The sequence below is a fragment of the Suncus etruscus genome, chromosome 5 (assembly GCF_024139225.1).
Source record: "Suncus etruscus isolate mSunEtr1 chromosome 5, mSunEtr1.pri.cur, whole genome shotgun sequence".
NCBI classification, from domain to species: Eukaryota; Metazoa; Chordata; class Mammalia; order Eulipotyphla; family Soricidae; genus Suncus; species Suncus etruscus.
This window is the reverse complement of record NC_064852.1, coordinates 56962709-56989893: the sequence shown is the minus strand read 5'-3', so window position 1 is coordinate 56989893 and position 27185 is coordinate 56962709. Positions and strand designations below refer to the sequence as shown.

General features: G+C 34.1%; 1 protein-coding gene across 1 annotated transcript in view; it reads right to left on the bottom strand.

Annotated features, from left to right (window-relative positions):
- NCKAP5 (NCK associated protein 5) overlaps positions 1-27185 on the bottom strand; it is a 564957-nt gene that overhangs the window by 198178 nt on the left and 339594 nt on the right. The window contains exon 7 of the mRNA XM_049773574.1: positions 21204-21323. Coding sequence (XP_049629531.1) covers positions 21204-21323 — 120 coding nt within the window. The remainder of the gene's footprint in view (positions 1-21203; positions 21324-27185) is intronic.

Genomic DNA, 27185 nt, shown 5'->3' with positions numbered 1-27185 from the left:
GGGCGTTGGCTGATGGCAGCAGTCTGTTGATGCTTCAAGGTGAAATACCTGATCAAGGGAGATCAAGAAGGGAGATAAAGGTGTAAGGGGCATATCTGGTCAAGGTGGGGGTGGAGAAGGGCTTAACAGGCATCTATCACATATCTAAGTTATTATAATATCTATTTTATAAATATCCCCTAATATTCCCCCATTTTCAAAAGCTTACACTGAGGAATCTTCCTTAGATCTTATACACTGCTTTATCCATTAAATTATTCCATGGAATTTGTGCAAAATTAGATAAATGGAAATATGGAAAGGACAATTTCCATATGAAGTAAATATCCATACTTGTAAATGACTGCTATATTTTAGGATATAATTTTAAATTAAAAATTGGTTATATGTATAACTTACAAGTGATTAATATTATACAATATGCAATACTATGAAATGTTTGAGAGGGACAAAGAGATAGTATAGTAGCAGTCACTTGCATTATTTCTCATTGACCTGGAGTCAAATTTCCTACACTACAAACAATCCCTAAACACTGCTAGGAGTCACCCTTGAACACAGTTGGGGTTGCCAAACCCCCCCAATAAAATCCCAAACTACCAAAACAATAAAATGCATCAGAATATATGACTATGAACATCTAAATTCCAAAATGTACTAATCATTGTATGAGATGCAATACATCTCATGAGATGTGCAAAATATTAATAGAAAAGGAATATAGTTAAAGAGCTATTATTGACATTTTAATCTACCATACTACATAGTTTACATATGCTAACTCACTTAATTCTAGAACACAAACATTGTGTAATCAAATGGTCCAATTATTTTTCATTTTACATGAGAATTACATATTCTATAGAAGGGAAAAATTACTTTTTCAAAGTCATAACATGAGTAGTAAAGATTAAGCTGGTAATAAGGTTTGCTTTACTTGTTCTAAATTATATATTCATTAAACTATTTCCTTTATTTTCTTTAGAATACAGTTAAAAACACACACACACACACACAGTTCTATTTAATGACACTGCATAGTGCCATTTGATGACATTACATCAAGTCCAGGGAACATTTTAAACTATCAATGGATAAACATGCATCTACTACATAAAAGCTGGTAATATTGCTTTCTGTATATTTTCACCAATACCTTCAAGGAAGAACTCCTAAACAATCTCATCAAAAACACACCAAAAGCTGAAAGCTATGGAATAACTTCTGACCTAACCTACCACAGGAACGAATACCGAACAGATGCCCGACAAAACAAATTAGATATAAAGTAATATGCATTATATGATTTCATTTACATTAATTTCTTAGGCAAAACAAATCCATGGTGACAAAAAACTGATAGTAGTTGCCTGAGGCTGAAGATTCATAGAACTGACTGAGAAAGAAACAAAACATTCTTTTGGAGGTGGATGATAGCTGATACAAATATTCCTAAGAAACTGTTCATAGCATTGTTAGGGTGGTTTTAGAAGTTTTTCTTTTTAGGGTAATAATTATATCAGACATTATTAAATGAAAATAGATTTTGAAGATTAAAATTAAAATTAAAATTAAAACAAATTAAAACTATGTTTTTTGGTTCTTCAGAATTTCAGCAATATGATTGAAAAAAAAACCCAGCAAATTTAACTACTAAGTAAACAATCTGAAAGGTTAGTGAACAATCAATTGTGGTAATCCATCCAGCTGTACAAAGGGCAAGCATAAATATCTCAAATGTGTGTTTTGATATGGAATTAATGCTAAGTTAATCTTTTTTATTCAGTGGGCATAGCTTTTAAGAAGAAAATAATTTTGCACTAGAATTAACAGCTTGCAGAATATGTTTCACTTTAGCTTTTCTCATTTTTACAACAAATTCCACAACAATTATAATGGTTAATGGCTTTTAAACACATATTATTAAATTATCTTTACGTTTATCCAAGGATCTCAGTACCTGTTCAAACAGTGACAAATGTAACAATAAAATATGAGCAAGGCTTTAGGAAAACAGTTGTATTCATCTCATGTCAATACATAAATACTCTGATCTATTATGAAATTCTGACTTTGACATTAGAATGGCCTTGAAATACAATATGATTTCTATGACATATTTTTTTTAGTCATTATCCATTTCCAATCTGTATTTACTACTTGGAAAAGCAATCATAAAATGGAAAAGCTAAAATAATTACCTTTCGTAGTGGAATTTGTACTTTGAATTTATAAAGATGAACATTTAGAAACTTAGCTGTCTTACTAAGGATATCAAAATATGCCTGAAGGACATATTTTAAAAGTTATAAAATTAAAAGTACTATCACAAGGTCAACTAGTCAAAAATTAAGGTATGGTTAGGGTCATCACCATGGATATAATCTTAATTTAGGGTTAATTTCTTAATTAAGCTAATAGGTTTCATAGGGTTCCTAAACATTGGGATATTGTAAGCAACTCTTTTTCTATATGGGCACAAACTGAACCTATTCCTAAAGGATTCTCTGATCCAACCAACAACCACACTATAAAAGAAGAGGTTTCTTCTCCATTTCTAATTCTCTGGTCCTTTCTAACATGAGCCTTTACATGAGTCTTCAAGACAATGCTACAAAGCGTCCCAATAGGTAAGAAGCATATTTCCCAAGTCATACTTTCCCTCTGAGTATCAGATTAAATAAAAAGATTAATTCATATCTAGCATATATACAAAAATATTATTGTATAATGACTTTGAGCCATTGATTTTAGAACCTATAAGAATCTAAGAGCTGAATATCCACAAACATCTCCAGAAATATAGTCTCAAAGAATTCCAAATACAACAAAAGTTAATAATAAAAACTGATTTATGTACTATAATTTGGATCTAGTACCTTACTCTCAAAATATTTTCCAAAATATTCTTACAGTATAGACACATATTTTGCAATTTACTCACTCCTTTGTCACTCAATGATAGGGCAATAACCTCTCAGAAAGACAAAGGGAAGAATTATAACATTGTCCAACTTTGAGTATGTGATATTTTTGAGATATACTTTATTTTGATAAATTCATAATAGTTATAATTTCAGAGACCTGACAATGAATACTCAAATTGTGCTACAATTGAATCATGAATTCAAGATTGTTTAACTCTTAATAGTCTCTTTTATTACCTAATCGACATTTTTTTCTCCCCTTCAACATCTCTTTTCTAATATGCTTCTTTGAAAGCTTTCTGTAAGTCTTCAAGACCATGGCATGAAGTGTTCCATAAGGCTAAAATCAAGATTTGCAAATCATTCTCTTCCTGTTGAATTCAGATAAACTTTATACATTATGTAAAAGGCACAACGATAAGAATCAAGACTCTTTGAGTCTAGTTGACTAAGCAGACTGTGTGACCTTGCACTTGGAAGACACCAATCAGTGTCAGAAAAGAGAAGTAGGTTACATAATTTCAGAAGCTATATCGAACTATTTTGACTCCGTTGCTCCTTGGCATAACTATGTCTCTAGGGGAAATAACTTGATTATGTTACTAGGTTATTAGATTCACATTCTTATTCAGGGAAATAGAAATTATGCTCACAATGGTGGTGCCCTTAACTCAGGTGATTAGGACACCACCAAAATGTATTTAACTTGATTTGTCCAAACTGAGGTACTTAGTCAAGTCCAAACACACTTTTAAATGCTCTTTAATGGGCTAATTTTCTGAAAGCTATTACAATATCCCTTCCTTCTGCAGGCTTGGGGAAACAAAGGAGATGATAACTGAAGATGAGAATTTTTTGTAGTTAGCGAGCGCTTTGTAGTGCAGGAAGGCTTTTTTGCTTATTCATTTTTTTCTTTTTTCTTTTTGCCACACAGAATGGTGTTCAGGAATTTCTTCTGGTTCTGCCTGCAGGAATCACTCCTGGTGGGTTTGGGGAAACATATGAAATGCTGAGGATCACATCTGGCTTTGCCCCATGAAAGACAAGTTCTCTACCTCTGCAGAAAGTTTTTAGTCAAGATAACAACCCAAGAAATAAGAAATCTTTACGAGCTTCATTTTCTTTTTTGTAAAAAACAATAAAACACAAATAACCCTAAATGGCCAAACTCTGGTGATAAGGTAGGAAATAAGTGGAATAATATATATTTGCAATAATTCACTTCATGATCTCAAGTATTATAGCTACAGAATATCTGAAAAGTCTATCACTTTTGACTATCACTGTCTTTATATTTTAGTTTTAGAAATGTAACTCATATCTCAATGTGACCTGCTACTGTTACTGTTAATATCCCTGTATCTTCCACATTCCATTACAATACAGATATGTGCTTGTTTGTTTGTTTGTTTGTTTGTTTTGGGGTCACACCCGGCAGTGCTGATGGGTTAATCTTGGCTCTGTGCTTAGAACTCACTCCTGGCAGGCATGGGGGACCATATGGGATGCCAGGGTTCAAACCAATGCTGGTTCTGGGTCAGCAAGATTACCACTGTGCTATCTCTCTGGCCCCAGATTTGTGTTTTAAGGCTCATCTAGTTGTTTTCTTGTGAAATATGCAGAAATTTATTAACAATAATTATCAGGATGGAGGTTGTATTGATGCGTTTGCTCTTAACTCACCAGTGAGATAGTGGTGATACTGTTTTTTTTGCAGAAAGATCATGTATTACTTAAGTTCACGATTCTGAGTTATGAGGCCTGCAATGTGTGATAGAAATTGACACAGTTTAATGGATGCAAGCTATTATGGAGACTAAAAGGTTTGCTACTCAACCATGAAGATAATTGTAAGAACAGTAGACATAACATTTTCCTGGTTTTCCAACTTCTCATAGGTACCCTGAACCTTCAGCCATAAGGATATTTTCATCAGGGCTTTCAGGAAAATTTGATCTGAACTTGTGTGATAACATTTATAATTAAATGGTAGTAGGTGAGATAGGGCATGCTTTCCTGATCATGAAGCTGTTTCATTATTACAGTAGAGTCATATTTAAAAGGCATCAAGGTCTGTAAATTCTTGCCCTGATAATCTTTATCTCTATCTCAATAACAGTAAATGAATGGATATGAGCCTAGTTCTGCCATACTTCTTAGCATAGGAATGAAGACTAGGCAACACAGGTGAAGGTCAATTCCATTTCTTTCTGGATTCTGACTATCCAAAGTATACTGGATGTCAGACCTAACTCTCACAAAAGCCCAGTCAATTCTGGGCAGGTTCAGCTGAGCAATTCAAAAAACTCTATTTTCCCTGCTATTGTCTACCCCATATTATTCTCTTTTCCATGACCACTGCAGCTATATCTTTGATACACTAGATTCTTGATAAAGCATAATTCTTGATATGTAAAAGAATGTTCCAAAGTTTCCTAGGTGCCTGTAGCAGATTGTAAATTGCTGCCACATTCCAGAAAGTGTCATCCAGGTTTCAGCCACATGCAATCTTGTAGTAAGAGGCGTGAAAGAACAAAACCAAAGTGTTTTTCACTGCTGGAAACAGTGGTCTTTCATGTCAGAGTCTGTGTCTCTTAATCTTTCTGTGCCCAAATAAGATTTCCCTTGTGTGACATACACTGTTAGCAATGGACATTCCATTGTCAGGTGCCAAGAAATTAATGCTCCACTCTGCATAGTCAGAATCCCCAGGTAAATAAAAACATTACTATTCATTTCTCAGTGTTTTTTATACCTTACACTTTGAAATATTTACATTTATTTAATGTTCATAAAATATGTTTAATAACAAATTTTACTGAGGGGAGCTATTAAGGTTATTTTGATAAATATTTATTTATTGCATGAAATTGACTAAATCCAGAATTTTCAGGTCTTCTTATTTACATTCCATTTACATTTACAACATGAAAATTATAACACAATGGGTAAAGAGTTTGTCTTCCATACAGCCAATCTAGGTTTAATCCCTAGTATCCCATATGGTCCTCAGGTTTGCCAAGAGTAATTTCTAAGTGTAGAGCCAAAAATAACCCTTACATGCCACCAGGTATGGCCCCAAAACCTACACACACACACACACACACACACACACACACACCCCACAGTATAGCCTGAAGGTTGCATGCTACTAGAAATTTCCTCCTTGAAATTTCCTCCATTTTAAGATGTTGATTTATTTTAGGGTTTAAGCCTACATTTAATGTTAAAATTATTAAAACAAACTTTCACACATAAACTTTCATTTTCATGATTCCTGTTATTAGCTTAATAATAGATTCATCTTCAAAATTTGACTAAAATTATTGTTGAAGATCAAAGTGACAGAATTCAAGTAGCATCGGAGTGCTCAGAGGCTTGACTTTCTTTCTACAGAGCTCATCTAGTTAATCTGATGTGGCTGGGAGGGGTTAAGAAGAATAAAGAAGTTAAGTCTATTGAGATTAAGTCAAATTTTATAATTTTATAGTTTTGCTTAAAGTCAGATCTGGCATTAATCTAAATATAGTATCAGTATTGATCTAAATCCTAAATTTAAGAAGCATGAACATGAACTCATCTTTGTCCTCCAAAGTACAGATTGATTGTCATTTACTCTAATTAGGATTCCCAGACATTCTACTCCTAATCACTTTTTTACTTTAACAATTTGTTGTTAAACATTGTGGCTTCCTTTACTATTATAAATGCATAAGTGTTCCTATTTTCTATTCCCTTATTAAATTACAACCTCTGAGTGCTTAACAGGCACTCAGAATATTGTTGTTCAAATAATAAAGTAATGTATTGAGGCTGCAATAAAATATGATTGTTAAGCTTGAGGTTCAGAGGTCCCTGGCATTATGTATCTTATTTTAATTAAAATCCACCATCATATATGAGTAAATAAAGCAAAGGCAACCTGACAGGTCAAGTTTGACTCAAAGATGGTTTATTGTATTTCTCTAGTGGTATCACATATTTGAATTAATGCCAATACTTAAAGAGTAAAATAGTTATAAATAAAACTACTTTGTTTTTAGTTTCTTAAAGTATCTAAACCTATCCTAACACCAGACTAGCATTTTCACATGAACCAATTGGCTAGAGTTAGCAGAAAAGGACATAGGCTCTTCAATAAGACTGCCTGCCCTTAGGCATATTAGTTCATCTTAGGACATATAGGTTTTCATAGTTTCAGTGACAAAATCCTTAATATAGAACCAGATATATTCTTGTTCTTTAAAAAAAATTTATTTAGTTGCTTGCTTGCTTGATAGGTTTGGGGGTCACAGTGCTCAAGGAACCATAGGCAGTGCAGAAATCAAACTGGAGTCAGCCACATACAAAGCAAGAGTTATCTCCTTACTCTGGAATAGCCATGTTCTTTTGGAAACAATTGCTATTTTCTACATAAATGGATTTGGTAAAATACAAAGAATGTAAAAGCAGGAGTCTTCTATTGAGTAATTTAAAATTGGGGTAGCAGGTCAGGATGGGAGGGATAAACACTCAGACCTCCGGATGAAACCTAGAAAACATCCATCCCTTTGCCAAAAACGTGCTTCAATACAGCTTTCTATGTTTGTTCTGACTATTCAGGTGCGTTTCTTGTAGGCAGCAGAAGGTTGGATTTTTTTTGATCTATTTAGCCACTCCGTGTCTCTTGACTGGTGCATTTAGTCCATTGATGTTGAGAGAAAGAATTGTCCTGGGATTTAATGCCATCTTTATATCGAAATTTGGTGTGTCTTTTGGTTAGTCTTGTCTTAAATTAGGTCTTTCAGTTTAGCAATACAGCTTTCTATAGCTAAAGGAATGATGCCAAGAAGGAATCACATATGAAGTTTCACATATAAATTTTCATTGGAAACAGGAAGAGATAAAAAATTAAAAGCAAAATCCACACAACAAAACAACTGGATGGTAAAATGTTTTAAAGGTAAGTGTTCCTTGTCCTCACAGCACTGGCTTATCTGAAGGTAGTATTTCCACCTACCTTTTTCTGTACTATGTAAAAAGTGCCCTATATTTTTTCTCTTTCCTCTCTTCCCTTCCTTTCTCCCCCTCTCTACTCCTCTTCAGTTCTTTTCCCTTCCCTTTGCCCCTCTCCCCAATTCCCCCTCATCTTTCAATTTTTTCTCTCTTTCTCTGTTTTGGGATCACTCCCAATGGTGATCATGGTTTCAGATATTAATCATTAATTCAGCTAACTTGGGGGGGGGTTGGGTCATACCCGGCAGCGCTCAGGAGTTACTCCTGGCTCTATGCTCAGAAATCGCCCCTGGCAGGCACAGGGGACCATTTGGGATGCTGGGATTCGAACCACTTTCCTTCTGCATGAAAGGCAAGTGCCTTAGCTCCATGCTATCTCTCCAGCCCCAATTCAGCTAACTTTTATGGAAGCTTCCCTATCCTTCCCTTCCCTTTGCTCCATCCCTTACCTTTCCCATCCTCATTTTCTGTTTTGGGATCACTCCTGGTGGCACTCATGAGAAACAGGGTAAGCATAAAGGCAAGAACTTTACTTGCTGTCCTAACATTGTAGCCTAAAGATTCAATTTTATTTTAGTTAAATATCTGGAGCATTCAAATGTAGATATGGTAAGACCCTTGAACTACAAAAATAAGAGTCAAAAAATGGGCAGCTAAAGATAGGAATCTTATCCTACTTATATATACTAGGTTACTTATTTTCTCATAATAATGCTGACAGAAAGCATATCATAACAAAACATATTATATTGTACCAAGGGTATTTTTCTAAAGACACTTCCTAGTTGATCTGTGAATAAAAAGCAAACATTTGTCTATAAAGGAATGTAGCATACTTACAAAGTAACATTATCAATACTGATTGGAGTCCACTGAGCATGACACTAAATTCTGGAAGCTAATGGATTGTATGAATTATGAAGGGAAAATATCAACTTAGCATAAGCATGAAGATTATTTCTTACTTGATGATAAACAAACCTCACATAAGCATTGCATCATCAATACAATCCTTAAAATTCATGGGATCTTTTCAAGCATTCTTGTCCACTCTAGAAGCTATTTTCTGTACCTTAGATAAATTAATGTCCTTTGTAAGGGTAATTCCATAAGAGACACTTCCTGCTGCACATTCTCCATATGCTTTCCTGCCTGACAGATGCCTGTAATGAAGCCACTAACATCTTCCAATCATAGGGGACGACAGATCATGGCCGGTGGGTACTCACCATCTGGGCCCTGCTGTAACTCAGCATCCCTGAAACATTACTGGAGTTCTTTTCCTGGCATCTGTGAGCCTTTCTAAATTAGATACCAGGTCTTCAGGGCTGGACCAGAGACTACTTTAGGCACAAGCAGCCCATGGGTAGATAGAGCTAATAAATTTTAGAAACTCAGAAGGCAAACTTAAGTCCTATAAATATGGGAAAACTAAGAAACGCTCTTGTATTTTTTTTTTTTTACTCCATCTTGGTCTAGAGAGGTAATTGGTAACAATAAAAAGCTTCTATTACCAGAACTCAGGAACCACTATCCTGTCCTTTACCTAATCTTTCATTCACTCACTTATTATTCATATTATCCATATTATTCTGACATATTCTGAATAATTTCATTATCTTTTATTCTCAAGAGTACACGTGAAAAGTACCAAAAGTTGAAAACGAAAAAAGGAATAATGATTTCCTTTTAAAGGAAATTCCTTTTTTTTTTCCTGGTTTTTGGGCCACACCTGGTGACACTCAGGGGTTACTCCTGGCTATGAGCTTAGAAATCACGCCTGGTTTGGGGGACCATATAGGACGCCGGGGGATCGAACTTCGGTCCATCCTAGGCTATCCCTTACCTCTAGCGCCACCACGTCGGCCCCAGGAAATTCCTTTTTATTTAAATTTGTTTTTGGATTTTGAGCCACATTCAGTGATGCTTAGTGGTTACTCCTGGCTCTGTGCTCAGAAATCGCTCCTGGCTTGGGGTACCATATGAGACTCCAGGGATCGAATCAAGGTCTGTCCTGAGTCAGCTGTGTGCAAAGCAAATGCCCTAATGCTGTGCTATTGCTTCTGCCCCAGATAATCTTTTTTTAAAGGAAAAAAAATCATATGTTTACAATAAAGTAATTATTTTGGTTTTGGAGTACACTTGGTGATGTTTAGTATCACTTCTGATTCTGTGCTCAGAAATTACTCCTGGTAGAGTAGAGAGCCATATAGGATGCTGCGGATTGATCCAGGGACAGCAATTTGCAATGAAAATGCCTTATCTGCGGTGCAATGTAACATCCTACTCATCCTGGTGTCAAATAAAATAATTAAAATATATATTTAGTATGGCTAATATTTCATACTTTCTCTGAGTTACCAAGTATCTTGGTGAAAACAAATTTATATTGTAAAATTTATTGATTTCTTCTGTGTAGATCTATGTACCTATGTTCATTTGTAATGGCACATCCTCAGGTAGCAAGATTACAAATGTCTATAGATTTCTACATCCCATAAATATACTATAGGATTAAAAATACAGGATGAACACCTAGGAGCATGGGATATATTTTACAAAATACAAATAAACTGGTAGGGAAAGCTATGCTCATTTTAGAAAAAAAAGATTACAATCTTTTTGCAATTATACCAAGATTCCTTCAATAGTAAGAAGATGATGATATAGGTTATAACTGATTCTGTTTTACTTAGATGAACTCAGTTATCTATAGAGAAGTTACAACTTCAATAATCTTAGAACACAGATGAAGGTTGGCATATGTGCCAGCACTCAGAGGGCAAAAGGAACAGGGACACAGTGTCTGTCATCACTAAGGTGCTTTCCCAACAGGTCCCTGGTTGACATCCAATAGCCTCTGTATTGTGGATTATTTCTGAGGGGACTCACTTAGGTTACTCTATGTCAGAGCCCGACTGAATGGATTTGAAGTAGAGTTGCCATGAGAATTAAGAAAATAAGGCAGACATTAGAGAGAAAGCATGGGGGTCAAGGGGTTAACTGCCTCATGGACAGAGTCCATCTCTCCTCTCCATTGGATATTTATTGTTCAGATATAATCAGTTACAGAAAGAAGGGAAGATGACAAACAGATTCTCAATCGATACTAACTAAACCTAAGGGGGTTTACAATTTCATAAGAGAATGTGAGGAATGAAGAGGTTATAGGTATAATTTCTGAAAGTTGTCTTCCCTGGGAAAGGGTGACAGATAGGAGACTGTATACAGGGCTCCTGCCCCCAGGCATTCCCTGAGTGGTGTTGCCATTCCAATAACTTGTGTTAAGAGCCTTTGGTTTACTATCTGTACCTTCTCTCAGATTCCCTGACCTCTAAAGGTTTGAAATTTTTCTACTATGTAACTTCCTACTTACAACCCTACATAGATGGCAAAGAAAATATGCAGAGCTTAAACACTGAAGATCAAAATGTGATGGAGATAATAGGTAAACCTACAGAATCCACTGTTTATATCTGGGTAGATTATGTTTTACTAGCACCTAAAGAGAGATGCAGTCTCTGTTCACCTTCCCACTTGGTAAGGGTATTACCTAGAAGCTCTGACTGATTGAGTTCCCCAAGTAATGGCAGGCTTTGACCGTGAGCCCTGTTGTATCACTCACTCCACATAGCCAAAAAAGCAAATTGACGGGATAGTTTAAAGTGCTTGATGTCATCAATAACAGATATTTAATGTGAGCCTCATAGTAACTGCAAAGAAAAAAATCATAGTAATCATGTAAAGTTTATAATAAAATAGTAAAACACTAGTAAGTTAAGTCACTAGATGAAAAAAAAAAAAAAATACCAGGTCAAAGCTAGTAGGGAGCTAGTGAGAAACTACAGTGGTAAGATGCTGGTATGGCATACAGAGGACACTGCTTGGTCAATGGCACTGCCTATTTTCTCTTGAACACAGCTACAGGTGTCCCCAAAACAAACACAAACAAAATCAAGGAAAAAGAACCTACAAAACAATTTAAAAATCTATTGATCTTCAGTAACTTATTTATATATCAATAGATTAAGCTCTCTGATCAAAATGACTGGATGAAAGGAAAAAAGGTTAAAAGATATGCCTAAAAAAAGACTCATTTTTATTCTAAAGATGCACATAGAATGGTCCAATAAATAATTCCAAATAGATCAAATTGAAAAAATATTTCAAGAAAATGATAATCAGAAGAAAGCAGGAGTATCTATCCATCTATCTTTAGTTTCCCAGACTTATTAGGCCTACCACCTCTGTTCCGGAAAACTCAAGAAAGAGGTTTTCTAGAAATTTCTAAATTGTACTCTCTTTAACTTAGAGTACCTCCAAAAATCTACCATCTTTAACTTACAAATAGAAAGTACACTTGAAGGTATTAACCCCTTAAGCATCCCTCTCACCCTCTGGGTTCAGTATTGTCTACTTTGGAAAAAGACAACGAGGAAAATGGGAACAACTTGACCTAAGTGCAGGTTATCGTTACCAGCTAACGACAAGACAAAATCAGAAGACTTGTCACCATTTGGTAGGTCCAAAAGCCAAGATCGCGAGTTATAGATGACTGGCTGCTAGAACCATGACCAGACTGTACACAGTCTGGGACCAATAAAAAAGCCCTAGTCTAGGGTTTGAACAACGACCTGCACAATAAACATGATCCCCAGCTCCAAAGGTCTGGCAGAGACCATTGTAACGGAATGGGGCTTCTGGAAGCACAAAAAAAAAAAAGACACTATCCTAGATGCCATCCTAGGTTCAGTGCAAAGACCAAGATCACCAACCACAGAAGATGGATTAAAATGACACTGAGTGAGGGCCCGGAGAGATAGCACAGCGGTGTTTGCCTTGCAAGCAGCCGATCCAGGACCAAAGGTGGTTGGTTCGAGTCCCTGTGTCCCATATGGTCCCCCCGTGCCTGCCAGGAGTTATTTCTGAGCAGACAGCCAGGAGTAACCCCTGAGCACCGCCGGGTGTGGCCCAAAAAGCCAAAAAAAAAAAAAAAAATGACACTGAGTGAACAGAACTTCTAGAACCACGAAGACTGACTTCATCATATGTCCCACCCCTGGATCTGTGCAGATACTGAGATCTCTAGACACAGAGGCCTGATAGTATCACCCAGGACAGAGCAGAAGTCTTCCAAACACCACAAAAGCACCACCGGGAGAGGAAATGATCCTGAACAGAGTCTATAGTTAATCCCATGTCAATATACTCTAAGGACGGAGAAATCCCATATCTCTTAGGCCAAGTGAATTCCTTTTCGAATGACCCCAATATTTACTGTGCCAGGGCAGGAGGGAAAAAACAAAAACAAAAAGCACAAAACATTGTTTATTTTTTATATATTATTTTATCTTCATTTATTATTATTATTTTTATTTACCTATCTATTTTTGGTCAATTTCTCTGTTTGGGTGTGATTATTGAAGTTGTTGTCCCCAGTTATACTTATTTTCTCTTCCTTCTTCCTTTCTGTTCTTTCTTTATGTGCTATGCCATGTTTCTTATATCAAGACCATGGCGCGTTTTTTGTTTTGTTTTGTTTTGTTTTGTTTTGTTTTTGTGGTACTTATCGTTATTGTTGGAGTCCTCACTGGATATTTGACACTTCTTTATGTACTGGTGGAGTGTTTCACCTTCTTTTTCTCCTTCGTCTCTCAAACCAATGATGAGAGCCTCTAGAAGAATTCCGCTTATTTTCGGTGTATTAGACTTTTACCCCAGTTCATTACTTTCTCTTCTTCAAACAAAACCACGTAACTTGAACTAGCTAGTCCTGCCCCCCAGTTAGAGGGGGAAATAAGGGAGGCACCAGACCAAACAGGTGCAAGACTACTAAGTAGTAGGCTAGATACAGAGGGGACCACATATTCTAGCAACCCTGGGGGTGAGGGAAGAGGATATGGGAAGTAGGACAAAAACGGAGGTGTAGGGAGGACATTTTGGTGATGGGAATCCCCCCTGATTTTATGTAAATATGTACCTAAAATATTATTGTCAACAATATGTAAGCCACTATGATCAAAATAAAAATTATATTTAAAAAAACATATGCCAAATGAAAGAGACTTAATGTTAAAGTATCCTATAATAACAAAGAAGGTAATTATATAATGATAAAGTGTTCACTCTCCCAAGCCTATGTAAAAGCTATAAATATTTATGCATTCAATATTATAACACCTAAATATATAAAGCAAAAACTAAGATTGGAAATAAATATCAGAGTAATAAATATGATTATTAATACTATGTTCTCAACAATGAATAAATCAGATAATAATTAAATAGTACATATGAATATTAAAGGTCAAGTGGACTGTATAATCATATATGTAAATATATATATCCTCTGACAGCAGCAGAATAGGCTTGCTCCTAAGAACATATGGCATATTTTCTGAGCCAGAAAATAAATGAGTCTTCATAAGTTTTTTGTTTGTTTTGGGGTCCTACTCAGCAGTGTTAGGACTTAGTCCTGACATAGCACTCAGTGATCACTCCTGGTAGACTCAGAGAACTATATGGTGTGCCAAGGGTTAATCTAGAGTCAGCCAGGTGTAAGATCAAAATCTTATTTACTGTATTATCTGTCTGATCCCAAAATTTAAGAAAATTTAATTGTAAAATGTTTCTGCCCTAATTACAATAGTTTGACCCTAATTAGCAATACCAGAAAGAGAAAAATTATAGACTACAGAAAATTAAAATACAAACTACTGAATAAAAATGTATGAAATAACAATCTAAAGAGTAATTTGGAACTAGTTCTAGAAATTATGAGATATAACAAATACATATCAAAGAAGTACATTTTTAACATAACAAAATAAGAAAATTCTCAAATAACCTAAGCTCACACCTGAAAATACTATAGAATAAACTAGATCCAAAGATAGAGGAAGGAAGAAACCAAAATAACAGTAGAAATAAGAAAATAAGACAACCAAAAGATGTAAAAACTAAGAATTGGTTTTTTTTGAAAATAGAAGCAAAATTTACAAACCTGCAGCTTGACTAATCAATACAATAGAGAAGGAATCAAAAGATGCACACATTCTAAATAAATGATACCATAGGAACAAGCTCATAAAAGGTTAGTTTGAAAAATTCAACACCAACAAATTAGATAATCTAGAAGAAATAGAAAAAACTATGCTTACTGAAAAAAATTAGAATGGTCATTTCCAGATAGAGCAAGTGGGGATGTGATCTGATTAACGTGAAAAGGCACAAATTCCAGTTACATGATACATTATTCTAGAGAAGTAATAGCATATTGACTATTGTGGGCAATCATAGTTAAGCTTCTAAGTGAATTATATATAAATATAAGAGAAAAAAGCTAATGTAATAAGGTTGCTTGAATACAGGCAGAACAACAAACCTAATACAAACAAAAGAAACATTCTGCTATTAACAAATAAAATTTAATTTCATAAAAACATTTGTAATTAAATGTTAAGTTATTAACAGCTACACAGTAAATATGGATTATGCATAGTAGTAATATCTTTGGTAAAGTAAAACTCAATATTCAGTGCAGTGCATGATCTCAAGAGTATTAGTTAGATGAAATGAAAAGATTGGATGAAGTCCTAGTTACTGCAGGTCACAATGCGCATACTTCATCCATTGTCACTATCCTGAAATTAGCATCCTTAATTTTATACAAAGCCTTAAGGCACTAAATTTTGTGGAATCTGTCATCAAAACAACAGAGGTTCAGGAAGGGGGGAACTTGATGAGAACCCCAGTGACTGTGGAAGGATTCGCTGAGTCTAGGCAAAATAGCAGGTTTCATAACTTGTGGAAAGGCAGAATTAGGTGTACAGTATAGTGTCTTGTCAAAATAATTCTTTTTCTTGTTTTTTTTTGGGGGGGCCATATCCGGTGATGAATAGGGGTTACTCCTGGCTATGTGCTCAGAAATTGCTCCTAGCTTGGGGGACCATATGGGATGCCAGGGGATAGAGCCACAGTTTGTCATAGGCTAGCACCTGCAAGCCTTATAGCTCCATGCCACCGCTCTGGCCCCTCAAAATAATTCTTGATTTGCTATAAAAATTAAGATTCAGAGATGAAAAACCTGAATTGCAAGTGAAATTTTAAAGCCCTCCCGTCTAAGGTAATATAATATAAATTATTATCAAAGAAAGTAAACAGAAGTCAGCACTCCAAGAAGCGACAGACAACTGCCAAATTCTCAACTGCTGATATGAAAAGTCTATACTATAAATTATTTTCTTTCTATTTTTGCCTAGGAACATAAGTTCTAGGACCATTTGGTATATTAGATTAAAAAAAGAAAAAGAAAACACAAATATGTTGGATAAAATATAGGAGGATTAACACAAGTACCTAAAATAAGAAAAAAACAGAACACCAAAAAACAAACAAAACAAAGAAGGTAAAATCTTAGATATACAAATAAAAAAAGTTTTAGACATAAGACTATATATAGAGATTTTTACTGTGATCTTACAGATGTAATCAAAGTAGTAATTCAACCCTGAACACCACCAGGTATGATCCAAAATAGAAAAAAATGTTTGTACCTCATTGTGTTATAACATTAATTAAATTGTCAAACATTGTAGAGTAGAAAAATATGCTGTAGTTTGATTTTTATTAATGACATATTCAGTGGTTCTTAGGGATTACTCCTAGCTCTGGTGCTTGAGGAACAACAAGCAGTTCTAGGAATCATTCCTAGGTCAACTACATATGAATATTAATAATAATACATGGCATATATTGATATGAACTATGCAATAACAAAAAAACCTAGAGAGACTTGGTGGTAACTTGGTGTTAGAGCACATAAGGCATACACACACCCAGCCCTTAGTGAAGCTTCTGAGTTCTATCTTTAGCAATAACTCACATGCAAAGTATAATCCCCAGGGCTCTATAGTTTGAGATCACCAGCATCACAACAAAGTGTACAAAAGACAACCAAATATGTGTAAGCACTGATAATATGAGGAGCAAGCCTAGTGCCCATGTTTGAGACCCCTAGAGAATATTTTAACCAAAATGAGTTTAAATCACCATAAATCAAGTGTGGGGAACCAAAACAAGTATATACAAGCCCCTGGCTACTGCACAAATGACAATAAAGGGAAGTGGAGAAAACATTTTTTAGTAGAGTTTATAGGCCAAAGTAGGCCATGACTTTGCCAATAGACAATCATTAGAATCCTTCCATCAATATATATATATATATTGATATTTTGGGCCACACCCATTTGATGCTCAGGGGTTACTCCTGGCTAAACGCTCAGAAATTGCCCCTGGCTTGGGGAACCATATGGGATGCTGGGGGATCGAACCACGGTCCGTCCTACTCTAGTGCTTGCAAGGCAGACACCTTACCTCTAGCACCACCTCTCCAGCCCCAAGTTTTTATTTTCTAACTAAAGAATATAAACTTAAAATCATTTGAAAAAAAAAATGAATTCAGAATACCTCTATAGTCAATACAATTCCATATCACCCAAATGTATTTCTAGTAAAATCCTTATTCTTCACTTGACTGCAAACCTTCCTTTGGAAAATTTGCCTTCAGAATTGCTATTAAAATACTTTATTTTATAGAAACAGTTGTTTCTATATTTAATATCTGACATAATTTGGGGGGATACTGGTTGGTGTTTAGAGCTTACTCCATATGGAATTGAGGTTGGTTGTGCACAAGGAAAGTTCTCTAATTGCTGTACTATTGGTAAAGAGCCTTTTGCACAATTTTTTAAAAGTACATAATTACTAGTACATGTGCTATGTTAATAGACATATGGAGTCACTCCTAACTCATGAACAATGAGAATTCTGTTCGATTGATAGAGAAGTGAATAGAATCAGAAAAGTATTTTCTACTAGCTTCCTGTTGCTTAGGAATTTAAAAGAAGACAGTAATTCTCTTATAAGAGAAGATAACAAGCACATATTTGTCAAGACCAGTAAGTTTAAATAAGGTCATATATTTATAGAAGTCAATCTAATAAGAATAAGAATTTCATTTTCTATACTGGTTTCTTATTTTTTAAAAATAATTCAGCTCAAATGGTAGGTTTTAATATGGTAGAAATTCTTATTTGTCCCAGAATTGTCCCATTGTCCCAGAAATGCCATGCTAGAAATTTAAATCAATAGAGAAGTTTGTTGCTATTGTTATGATTTAAATTCTCATGCTAGTTTTTTTTCTATTGTCCCCATTATAAATCTGGTTCCCTTAGTGAATTTTTAAAACATGTCAATAAATCCCTGTCCAAGAATTGACTATGTATTCTCTTATTTCTGAGGGATGATGTCAGATTTAAAATTACCAGATATAAGGGGGTATTTTTAAATGGTGGAGAGGATCCAAGAGATCCAATAGTGGAGTAATACTGGCACTTGGATGCTAGATGTGACAAAGAACATTGTACCTCTAGAACATATACAGTTTTGTAAACTATCTCAATAAAATATAAGCAAACAAAATATAATTTTTATAAATTGTCTTCTAGCTATAAATAACTAAAACTACAAACATTAAAATTCATACTAGCTTGATTTTACTAGCTTGCATTTACATTTGATGTAAAGAATAATTTGTTATTTTTCAGGTGAGAACTGAAAAATCAGCTGATAATACAGTTTTCTCTTATCTTCAGAAATCAATTAGAAATCTACTATGCTAAATATCCAGATATAGGAAGAGGTTCTCTAGTTTATAACATTTAAGTTGAATATTTGAGACTATTGGTTGTGTTTTCTATATCTGCTAACCATAGCATTATAATCTGATGGGCCAGAGGTGAAAATTATTTCTGAAACATTAAAATAAGACAGAAAAAAAAAAAAAACAGAAAATGAGCTGGGTTATAACTAAAAAAGAATATGTGGGTTTTGTTGCTGTTGCTGTTTGTTTTTGTTTTTGTTTTGGGCCACACCTGTTGGCACTCAAGGGTTATTCCTGACTATGTGCTCAGCTCAGAAATGGCTCCTGGCTTGGGGGACCATATGGGATGCTTTGGATAGAACCCAGGTCCGTCCGGGGTCAGCCACATGCAAGGCAAATGCCCTACCACTGAGCTATTGCTCTGGCCCAATGAATTTGTATTTTTCATTATTATTTCACTTAACAAATACAAAACTAAATTTATTTTAGCTAGTATTCTATGGTATGTATTTATGCTGACAGAAAATAAAATGGTTTTTGCCATGAATCAAATAATTAGATTGCTGAAGAATCCAGAAAACTTGTATGTGTTTGTATGTTTTTTAAGTATTAGAGGGAAGGTATCTTTCTTTCTATCATTCTTCTTTATATAACTATAAAGATCCATTTATATAAAAATAATTTAAAACATAATGACTTCTGGAATTTTGGGGGAAGAAACATTTATTTAAAGACAAGTATATAGTGTGTTATCTTAAGGTATCATTTAAATTCAAAGTAATGTTAACATTTATACCAAATTCTGAGATTTAGCCACAAATATTAGAAATCTTAAAAATTAAATGAAAGCATTTAAATATTATTGATAACTGGCTTATTGTGAAAATAAACCATTAGAATTCATAAATAGGAATTATAGCTCCTTCAAAATCATTCCTAAGTATGTTTCAAGATGAAATAGGCAAAATGAAAAAAATTCATAATATGCAACATCTGTTACAAGAAGTTATAATTTTGGATCTTGATTATGAGCAGAGGAAATTTGACTTTCTACAGATGCAAGATTCTCTATGAGAAACATTTATTGTGGTTGAAACCAGAAAACAGATAGGAGAGACTATTTATTCTGCACAATTTTTGAATTACAAATTATTAATTATTTTCTAACAGATGTAGCAGAAAGGAAATTAGTTTAAGAGATAAGATCTAATTTACAATTCAGAGTGCTGTTTTACTTTAATTTGGGGGGATTACATTTTGATGTTCAGCTTTACCAAACATCTTTTTTTTCTCTGAAATGAAGTAAAATTTCTTCTATTTTCCCTTAAGAGGATAGGAAAAGATGTTTATGCTAAAGCTTATATAGTTACTGAACAATATTGTCTCATTCTCCCAGAAAGTGGCTATCTTTTAAAAGTTCCTACAGAAAGTTTAAAGTGCTGGTCATATTTTATACATGCATATTCTTCTATGAATTCAACTGCCATAAGTGGCTTTTGAACACTTGAAGTTTGGTGAATTTGACATAGAAACATAATTTTCTTTAAGTTTTGATTTAAACAGTTGACTGTGGCTAGATCAGTTCGGGTGTTTTTCAGTCTTTTAATGCCAACTTTAGTCTATAGACCAGTTGTTAAAAACTATTAGTCTGAATAATTTCCCTTTTTTCCCCTTTTCTCTTAGCTATTTAGACAACTTAGTGCTAGTCACTAGAAAATCATGCATTCCTGTTGTGAAGCATCAAATACCCCATGCCTCTTTGGTTCAGATCTCTTGCAAAGTTTCATAGGAGCTTGTCTGAGCAGATATACACATTAAGAGGATTTTTAAAAGTGAGAAACAGCTAAGTTCAGTCTTCCATCTCCTTTACTAATTGATGAGTTTCCCTGCCATTGGACAGTTTTGTAGTGCTATATAAAAATAACTTCAAAGTTATTCAAAAGGCTTGACTTTCACAACTTTCAAAGTTATGAAGACAAGTCTAAAAGTGGTCTGTGAATCCAGACAGAAAGAACTTAAAAAATCAGAGGCAAAATACAGAAAGTATAGTATCATATGAAGACCACTGCATAAACAAAGATATAAAAGCAAATCCCAACAAAGAGCTTTAATGAAGAAAAAACTTTGGCATTACATAAAAACTCTACCTTGATTATCACAAAATACAATACTAATACTGATTTTAAAACAATATAAACCTGTTGACTTGACTCCATGATTTCACTTAGCTTATTAGAGGGCATCTTCTGATTGTTCCTTTTACCAATTTTTTTGTTGGTACATTTTTACCCACATATAGATCTAAAATGTCAGATATTTAAGAGATGAGCAATTTTTATTTATTTTTAATTAATATTTTTTATTTGAACACCTTGGTTACCAACATGATTGTGGTTGGGTTTCAGTCATATAAGATGACACCCCCCCCATCACCAGTGTAACATTCCCATCACCAATGTGAGATGAACAATTTTAATGACATCCCTTGAGAAGAGAAATAACTGGAGTTCTGATGCTATCGTTATATTGTGTTCATGTTGATACTAGCAACTTTTGAACTTCTGGAAAACATCAATATCATTTCAGTTGCAAATAATATCTTCTGCATATACACATACCTGGAAAAGAAGATCAGAAGTTGGCCTGATACGCTGTTGAAATAGTATACTTAATGTCCGATTCTGTTGTTCCAAATCAAAGACTCTTGTTTTTAATTTTACACATTCTTCCCTTAGATCCTACAAGGAAAGCAATGAAAGAATCAAAACATTACAATGCAAACATATTTTTACATACTACAATTCTATTTTATCTGATAATTCAGATACATTAGCAAAAAATAGTATTCTTATTCTTCAAAGCCACCAGAAATAAATTATACACAATATTTTCTTCTCCATTGTATGCAAAAATTCTGATGTGCAGGAAAGACCTATTTTAAGCACCTTAACATCTTAAATTCATTAATCTTTCATGCTATTTTTGGAAATGGTAAATCTTAGTGATATAAAGTCAATTTAGGCTTCACATATATTTTCTGCCTTTTTACTATCTTCATAAAAGTAAAGGACAATGTGTTTTTGCAGTGAATAGATATTTTATCAACTAAAGAAACTATTACATTTGATAGAACCTTTCCTTCTCATTTATAAAGATTATGTAAAATTTTCAGAACAATAAGTGCTGTGGCTTCTAAAGTCAATGATGAATTTTGGACAAGGAAATCATCTCTGAAGGCTAAAAGGCATAGAAAAATAAATGAACAAAAGACTCCTAGAAACTTGTTATCTTCTAAACTTCTGAATGTATCTATCTTCTGAGCATATTTTGATCCTAGTATTTGGGAAGTATTTACTCTACCTGGCATCCTAAGGAAGTAGTTCTTCTGAATAGTTCAAACACCTATAAATTTTTCCCCGAATTTCAAGAAAAAAGTTGACACAGAAGAGTTTATCAAGTGAGGCAAAAAATCTTTGGAACTATAAGACTAATCACTAATTAGTTATCCTTCAGAAGGGAAGAGGGAAGAGAGGCTGGTTAAATTCAACAAGGAGGTCAACTATATGTAGAAGAATAGAACTCAACTTTTAGAGTTAAACTTAAGTGTATTTGACTTTTAATGATGCATACCTGAAACAAACTTTTATAAGGCAATGTTATTTTTTAAAAAAAAAAAACGAGCTATTTAAAAAACATTTTTATGTTCACCAGGCAAAGAATCCACTTCTGCTTAATGTTATAATATCTCCATTCCTGCCATACTCCTACAGCTTCACCCTCACTTTTCCTTCTAACTCATCTACTTTTTGAGTTCATATTTAGACCTTTTACTTTCATTTAAACTAATTTTTATCTGGCTTTGATATTTTACCTGTTAACCTCCAAATAATCTGTCCTTTTCTAAACTCTAGCCAGTTTTCATACCTCTTGTGAGATATCTGGCTTATACTGAGATTTGTGGATTTTATCTTTCCAACTCTAGATTTTTTTACCCATTATATAAAATATTTTTAAAGTATAAGAAGATACTGTAATAATAGTGATAATAATGATGATAAAATGTACTCTCTAAAATTTACTTTTCTATGATAAAAACAGTTTCATTTCCCAACACTTCTGGTATGCAGAGCTATCAATGGTCCTCAAACTATGGCCCACGGGCCACATATGGTATTTGTATCTGTTTTGTTTCTTCATTGCAAAATAAGATATATGCAGTGTGCATAAGAATACGTTCATAAGTTTTGTTTTTACTATAGTAAATGGTCTGAGAGACAGTGAACTGGCCCTCTGTTTAAAAAGTTTGAGGATCCCTGCTAGGAGGATGCTTTGCAGTCCTTACCTATGGTACTATTGTAAGAGTAAACAGCTGTCAACTTTTATTACTGGTCTAAAAGAGTCACTTAGATAAATGGACCTGTTTCACAAATTTGTAGCAACATAACCACGAAACTAGAGATTTCTGGCTTCTGAGACTTTATGTAAGCATGCATCATCATACCTAGGCTTATATCTAGGGGTGGGCAAAGAAATAGTGCAAAATATGAGTCACTGTATAGGATATACTTTCCTTATCTTTTAAGTTAAATGAATGAAATTCATGCACAGTTTTCAACTGATTTTTGCCTCAACAGATTCAGAACTTCTATAGAAAATAAATAATATGTATAGGAGACATCTGGATCCAAGATCTAAGAGTGGCAAACATCAGAGGTAGCACAAGAGTATATTCATATATGTGTATGTATATACACATGAGACTACACACCATTGGGGTCCCTAGACTCTGCTTGAAGTAAAAGGCTGTATTTTTAAAAATTTATTTGGAATGCAACAGATTTGTGGTTTATTCATGTCTATTTTTGTTCTTAAAACGTGCATAACACTCCTTGCTCCTAAATACAAATTCTTTTCACTACTTCTAATTGAGTAATTAATAAAAACTGTGAGGTAAATAAATATTAGAAGTACTTCTTCAGTGGGAAAACACAATTATTTTCATTTGCAAGAGCAGTTTTGGAAACAGAAGCATATAAGTATGAATATGTAAGGAAAATGGAGACCTTTAAGCAACAGCATCAATAATTATTAGCAGCAAACTGAGAATAGGTTGAATTTCTCAGATGCATAAATAGTAAAAACAAAATAAGAATAAAATAAAATAATCAATATGCTCTGCACAGAGGTTTCTATACAAAATCCAAATGTTCAAAGGACTTAGTTTCCTAAGGTGGTAAAATTTCATTAACAGGAACACAATTTATTGACCTTAAGAAATGGCCATTATTCTTGGCTCACCCAGGTGAGCTCAAAGTAGAGGAGAAAATGGAAGACTTCACGAATGTGAAGTTATATAATCAATGACAAGTAGCAATGGGTTGAACACACGATATCTGCTTGTGTTGTTTGCATATTTTTCCCTTTAATCAAACTATTAATGTACTTATGCCAGATAGGTGTCATTACCAAGAATTTTAATTAAAACCCGTCCTGAGGACCTATGTGCACACAGGGCTAAATAAATAGAAAGCGAGAAGGGAAAAAGCAATCCTTTCCCTGACTACTCAGTGAAACATTGGCAGAAGGTAGAAACTAGTTATCTTTGCTTCTTCTGCTTTCCTAATGGGAAGCTACAGACAATAAGAAGCTTATGCCATGTTTAGGCTATTTTCTTAAAACATATTTTGTATTTATTCTAAAATATCATTTTCTATAAAACTTTTTGTATGAGTTCCTTTCATTATAACATTTAAAATATTATTATCCAGGATCAGAGCGATTGCATAGCAGTAGGGCATTTGTCTTGCACGTGTCTGACCCAGGATGGACCTGAGTTCTATTCCCGGCTTCCCATATGGTTCCCCCAAGCCAGGAGCAATTTCTGAGTACATAGCCAGGAGTAACCCCTGAGTGTCAATTGGTGTGGTCCCCAAACCAACATATATATATATATATATGTATGTATGTATAAATATATATACATATATATACACACATATATATATTATTCACAAGCAACTGTTAATTTGAATGATATTCACAATTCAGTAGTATTTATCTTTTAATCTAATTGATTTCTTCGTGTTTTATAATACTATGAAATTTCAATGCTTAGTGTCAAACTTCTCTATGTATATGAATTTCCTCTTTTCTACCACCAAAATTTTAGTGGGATATCATTGCTAAAAGATTCTTCTATTCATATCCTCAGTCCATGTACCCTGTCTCTCCAGTAAACAATATAATTTGTTCTGTGTCTAGTTTATTTTGTTTCTTGTTGAAAGGCTAGTATTCTTACCAAGTCAGTAATAATCTATACTATTCTTTTCAGGTAATGTATTAAGAGAAGAATAACTCTCTTTTCCCAAGATGCCATGGTCTAGGATCACAGCTCCCAGTAGAAAGCTGACCATTTTTCATCTTTGATACCATTTTTCTATGACTGTCCAGCCTACATTAGAAGAAAGAAAAATCCACATAAAATTTGGGGTGCATCTTCAGAAGTAACATTAAAGAGCATAAATTTAATTTTACCATAGAAAAGTAAAGATTAGGGGGCCGGGAAGGTGGCGCTAGAGATAAGGTGTCTGCCTTGTAAGCGCTACCAAGGAACGGACCGTGGTTCGATCCCCCGGCGTCCCATATGGTCCCCCCAAGCCAGGGGCGATTTCTGAGCACATAGCCAGGAGTAACCCCTGAGCGTCAAAAGGGCGTGGCCCAAAAACCAAAAAAAAAAAAAAAAAAAAAAAAAAAAGAAAAGTAAAGATTTAACTACAGTCAGTCTCATGTAAGAAAGTGTAGTGCTCTTGGAGTTCAAAAACAGAACAAAACAAATAAAAACCCACCAAACAAACCAGACTTGTTTTTCTCAGTGATCTTCAAGTCACCATTGATCATAAATAAAATATAAGAATTTATAGCATAAAGTGAGGACATATAGAGCCTAAAGGGCCCTGCCCATCTTAATTATCTAAAAGAGTATTTCTATGGGTGACCCATATATTATAACGTATTTGAATCTTACGACTATTCTAGGTTCCCTGATATGTAATATTAGAGAACACAGTAATTTTTATTAAAAAAATTGCATTATCTGACCTGAAGTAAACTTCAGAAAACATTGTGTTACTGATGATACAACTGAAACACTGCTGACTAATAATTAAATATTATTTTTCCATATAAAATTATTGTAGCAATATACTTATTTCAGAGCCATAGTATATCAATGAAATTAGAAGTTTGGGGGCCTAAGCTTTGATCCTCAATCAATATTCATGTCTTTAAAGAAGCAAGTGATTCTAATTAGACTACTATGCAAATTTCTCTGCTACACCCAACTGGGCTTTCAAAGAACAGGGAAGTCAGCTGCCTCATGAGATGCTGTATTAAGTATAACTCACTCCCACAGTAAGTTAAACAGATACCACAATTCCAGTCTCTCCTATTCACATTTCTTCTAGGTGGCAACAGAGCTCTTTTCTCAGAGAAAATTAGGTCTGAGTCATTTCCGAAATTAATTTACAAACTCTTTAAATTATGAGTCTCCTGATAACTCTGAAAATCTGAGGTTCAAAGTAAAATTGATTCTGAGATAATTTGACTCCAAAAACTTTTGACATCTCATATGTCAGATCTAGTCAGGACTGGCAGTGCTTCCAGGAGATTTAAAATACCCTTATACAAAGGTAGGTTCACAATCTTTAATCTGACTATTGTCTTCCTTGGCTGCCTTGCCCTTTTATTTCCATATCATCATAAGTAAGATTTGTATTTCAATCCATCTGTTGATTTTAATAGGGCCTCTTCTTCCTGATGAATAATAGTGGAAAAAAAAACAGTAGATGAATGGATGAGACCATAAAGGGCAAATGGTGCAAAAAATAAAAAATCATGGAGTTTGAGTTGCAGTTTCCTGAATGTAATATATGGGCTTTGCCACTTCTACATATTGAAATTAGGGGGAAATTATAATTTTTCAGTTGAAATGATAAAAATATGACTTTTTGCACTTTGTGTGGTTTATGTGAGGCTTGACTCTTGTTAAGCACAGTGAATACAGAAAGACCCTTTTCAGAGAACATAGACAGACCACTGCTAGAAAAGAGAGATGGCCAGCTCTCCCTCCTAGTAGGGAAATATGTAGAGACCTGCAGTTCTTTCTGTTTCTGGCTCTGAAATAGGTTCTGCTTCTCTCTAAATGGTAACATTGCTTAATTTCAGCATTTAATGAATACAATTCTATGTTGAATTATATTTGGAATATATTCCACATATATATAATTTCATGTTGGAATATATTTGGAATATATTTAAAATATATAAAATAATTTCTAAATATATTTGGTTAGTCTAAAGAATGTACCAATAAGGTTAAGTTTGTAACATATTATTTCAAAAGATAAATTTTTTTGTTCAACTTTTGTGTTAGTTGCCCAAAAAGAATACAGAACCTAGGAAAGTTACATTTTCAATGAGTATAATGGAGCTAATGAAGACAAAATTCAGTTCAAGAAAAAAAAAGAGTTAATCCTGAATTATTGATTTCACTCACATTTGCAGATTAGACCTATGATTTGGAGACCTAAATAGTAGTTATC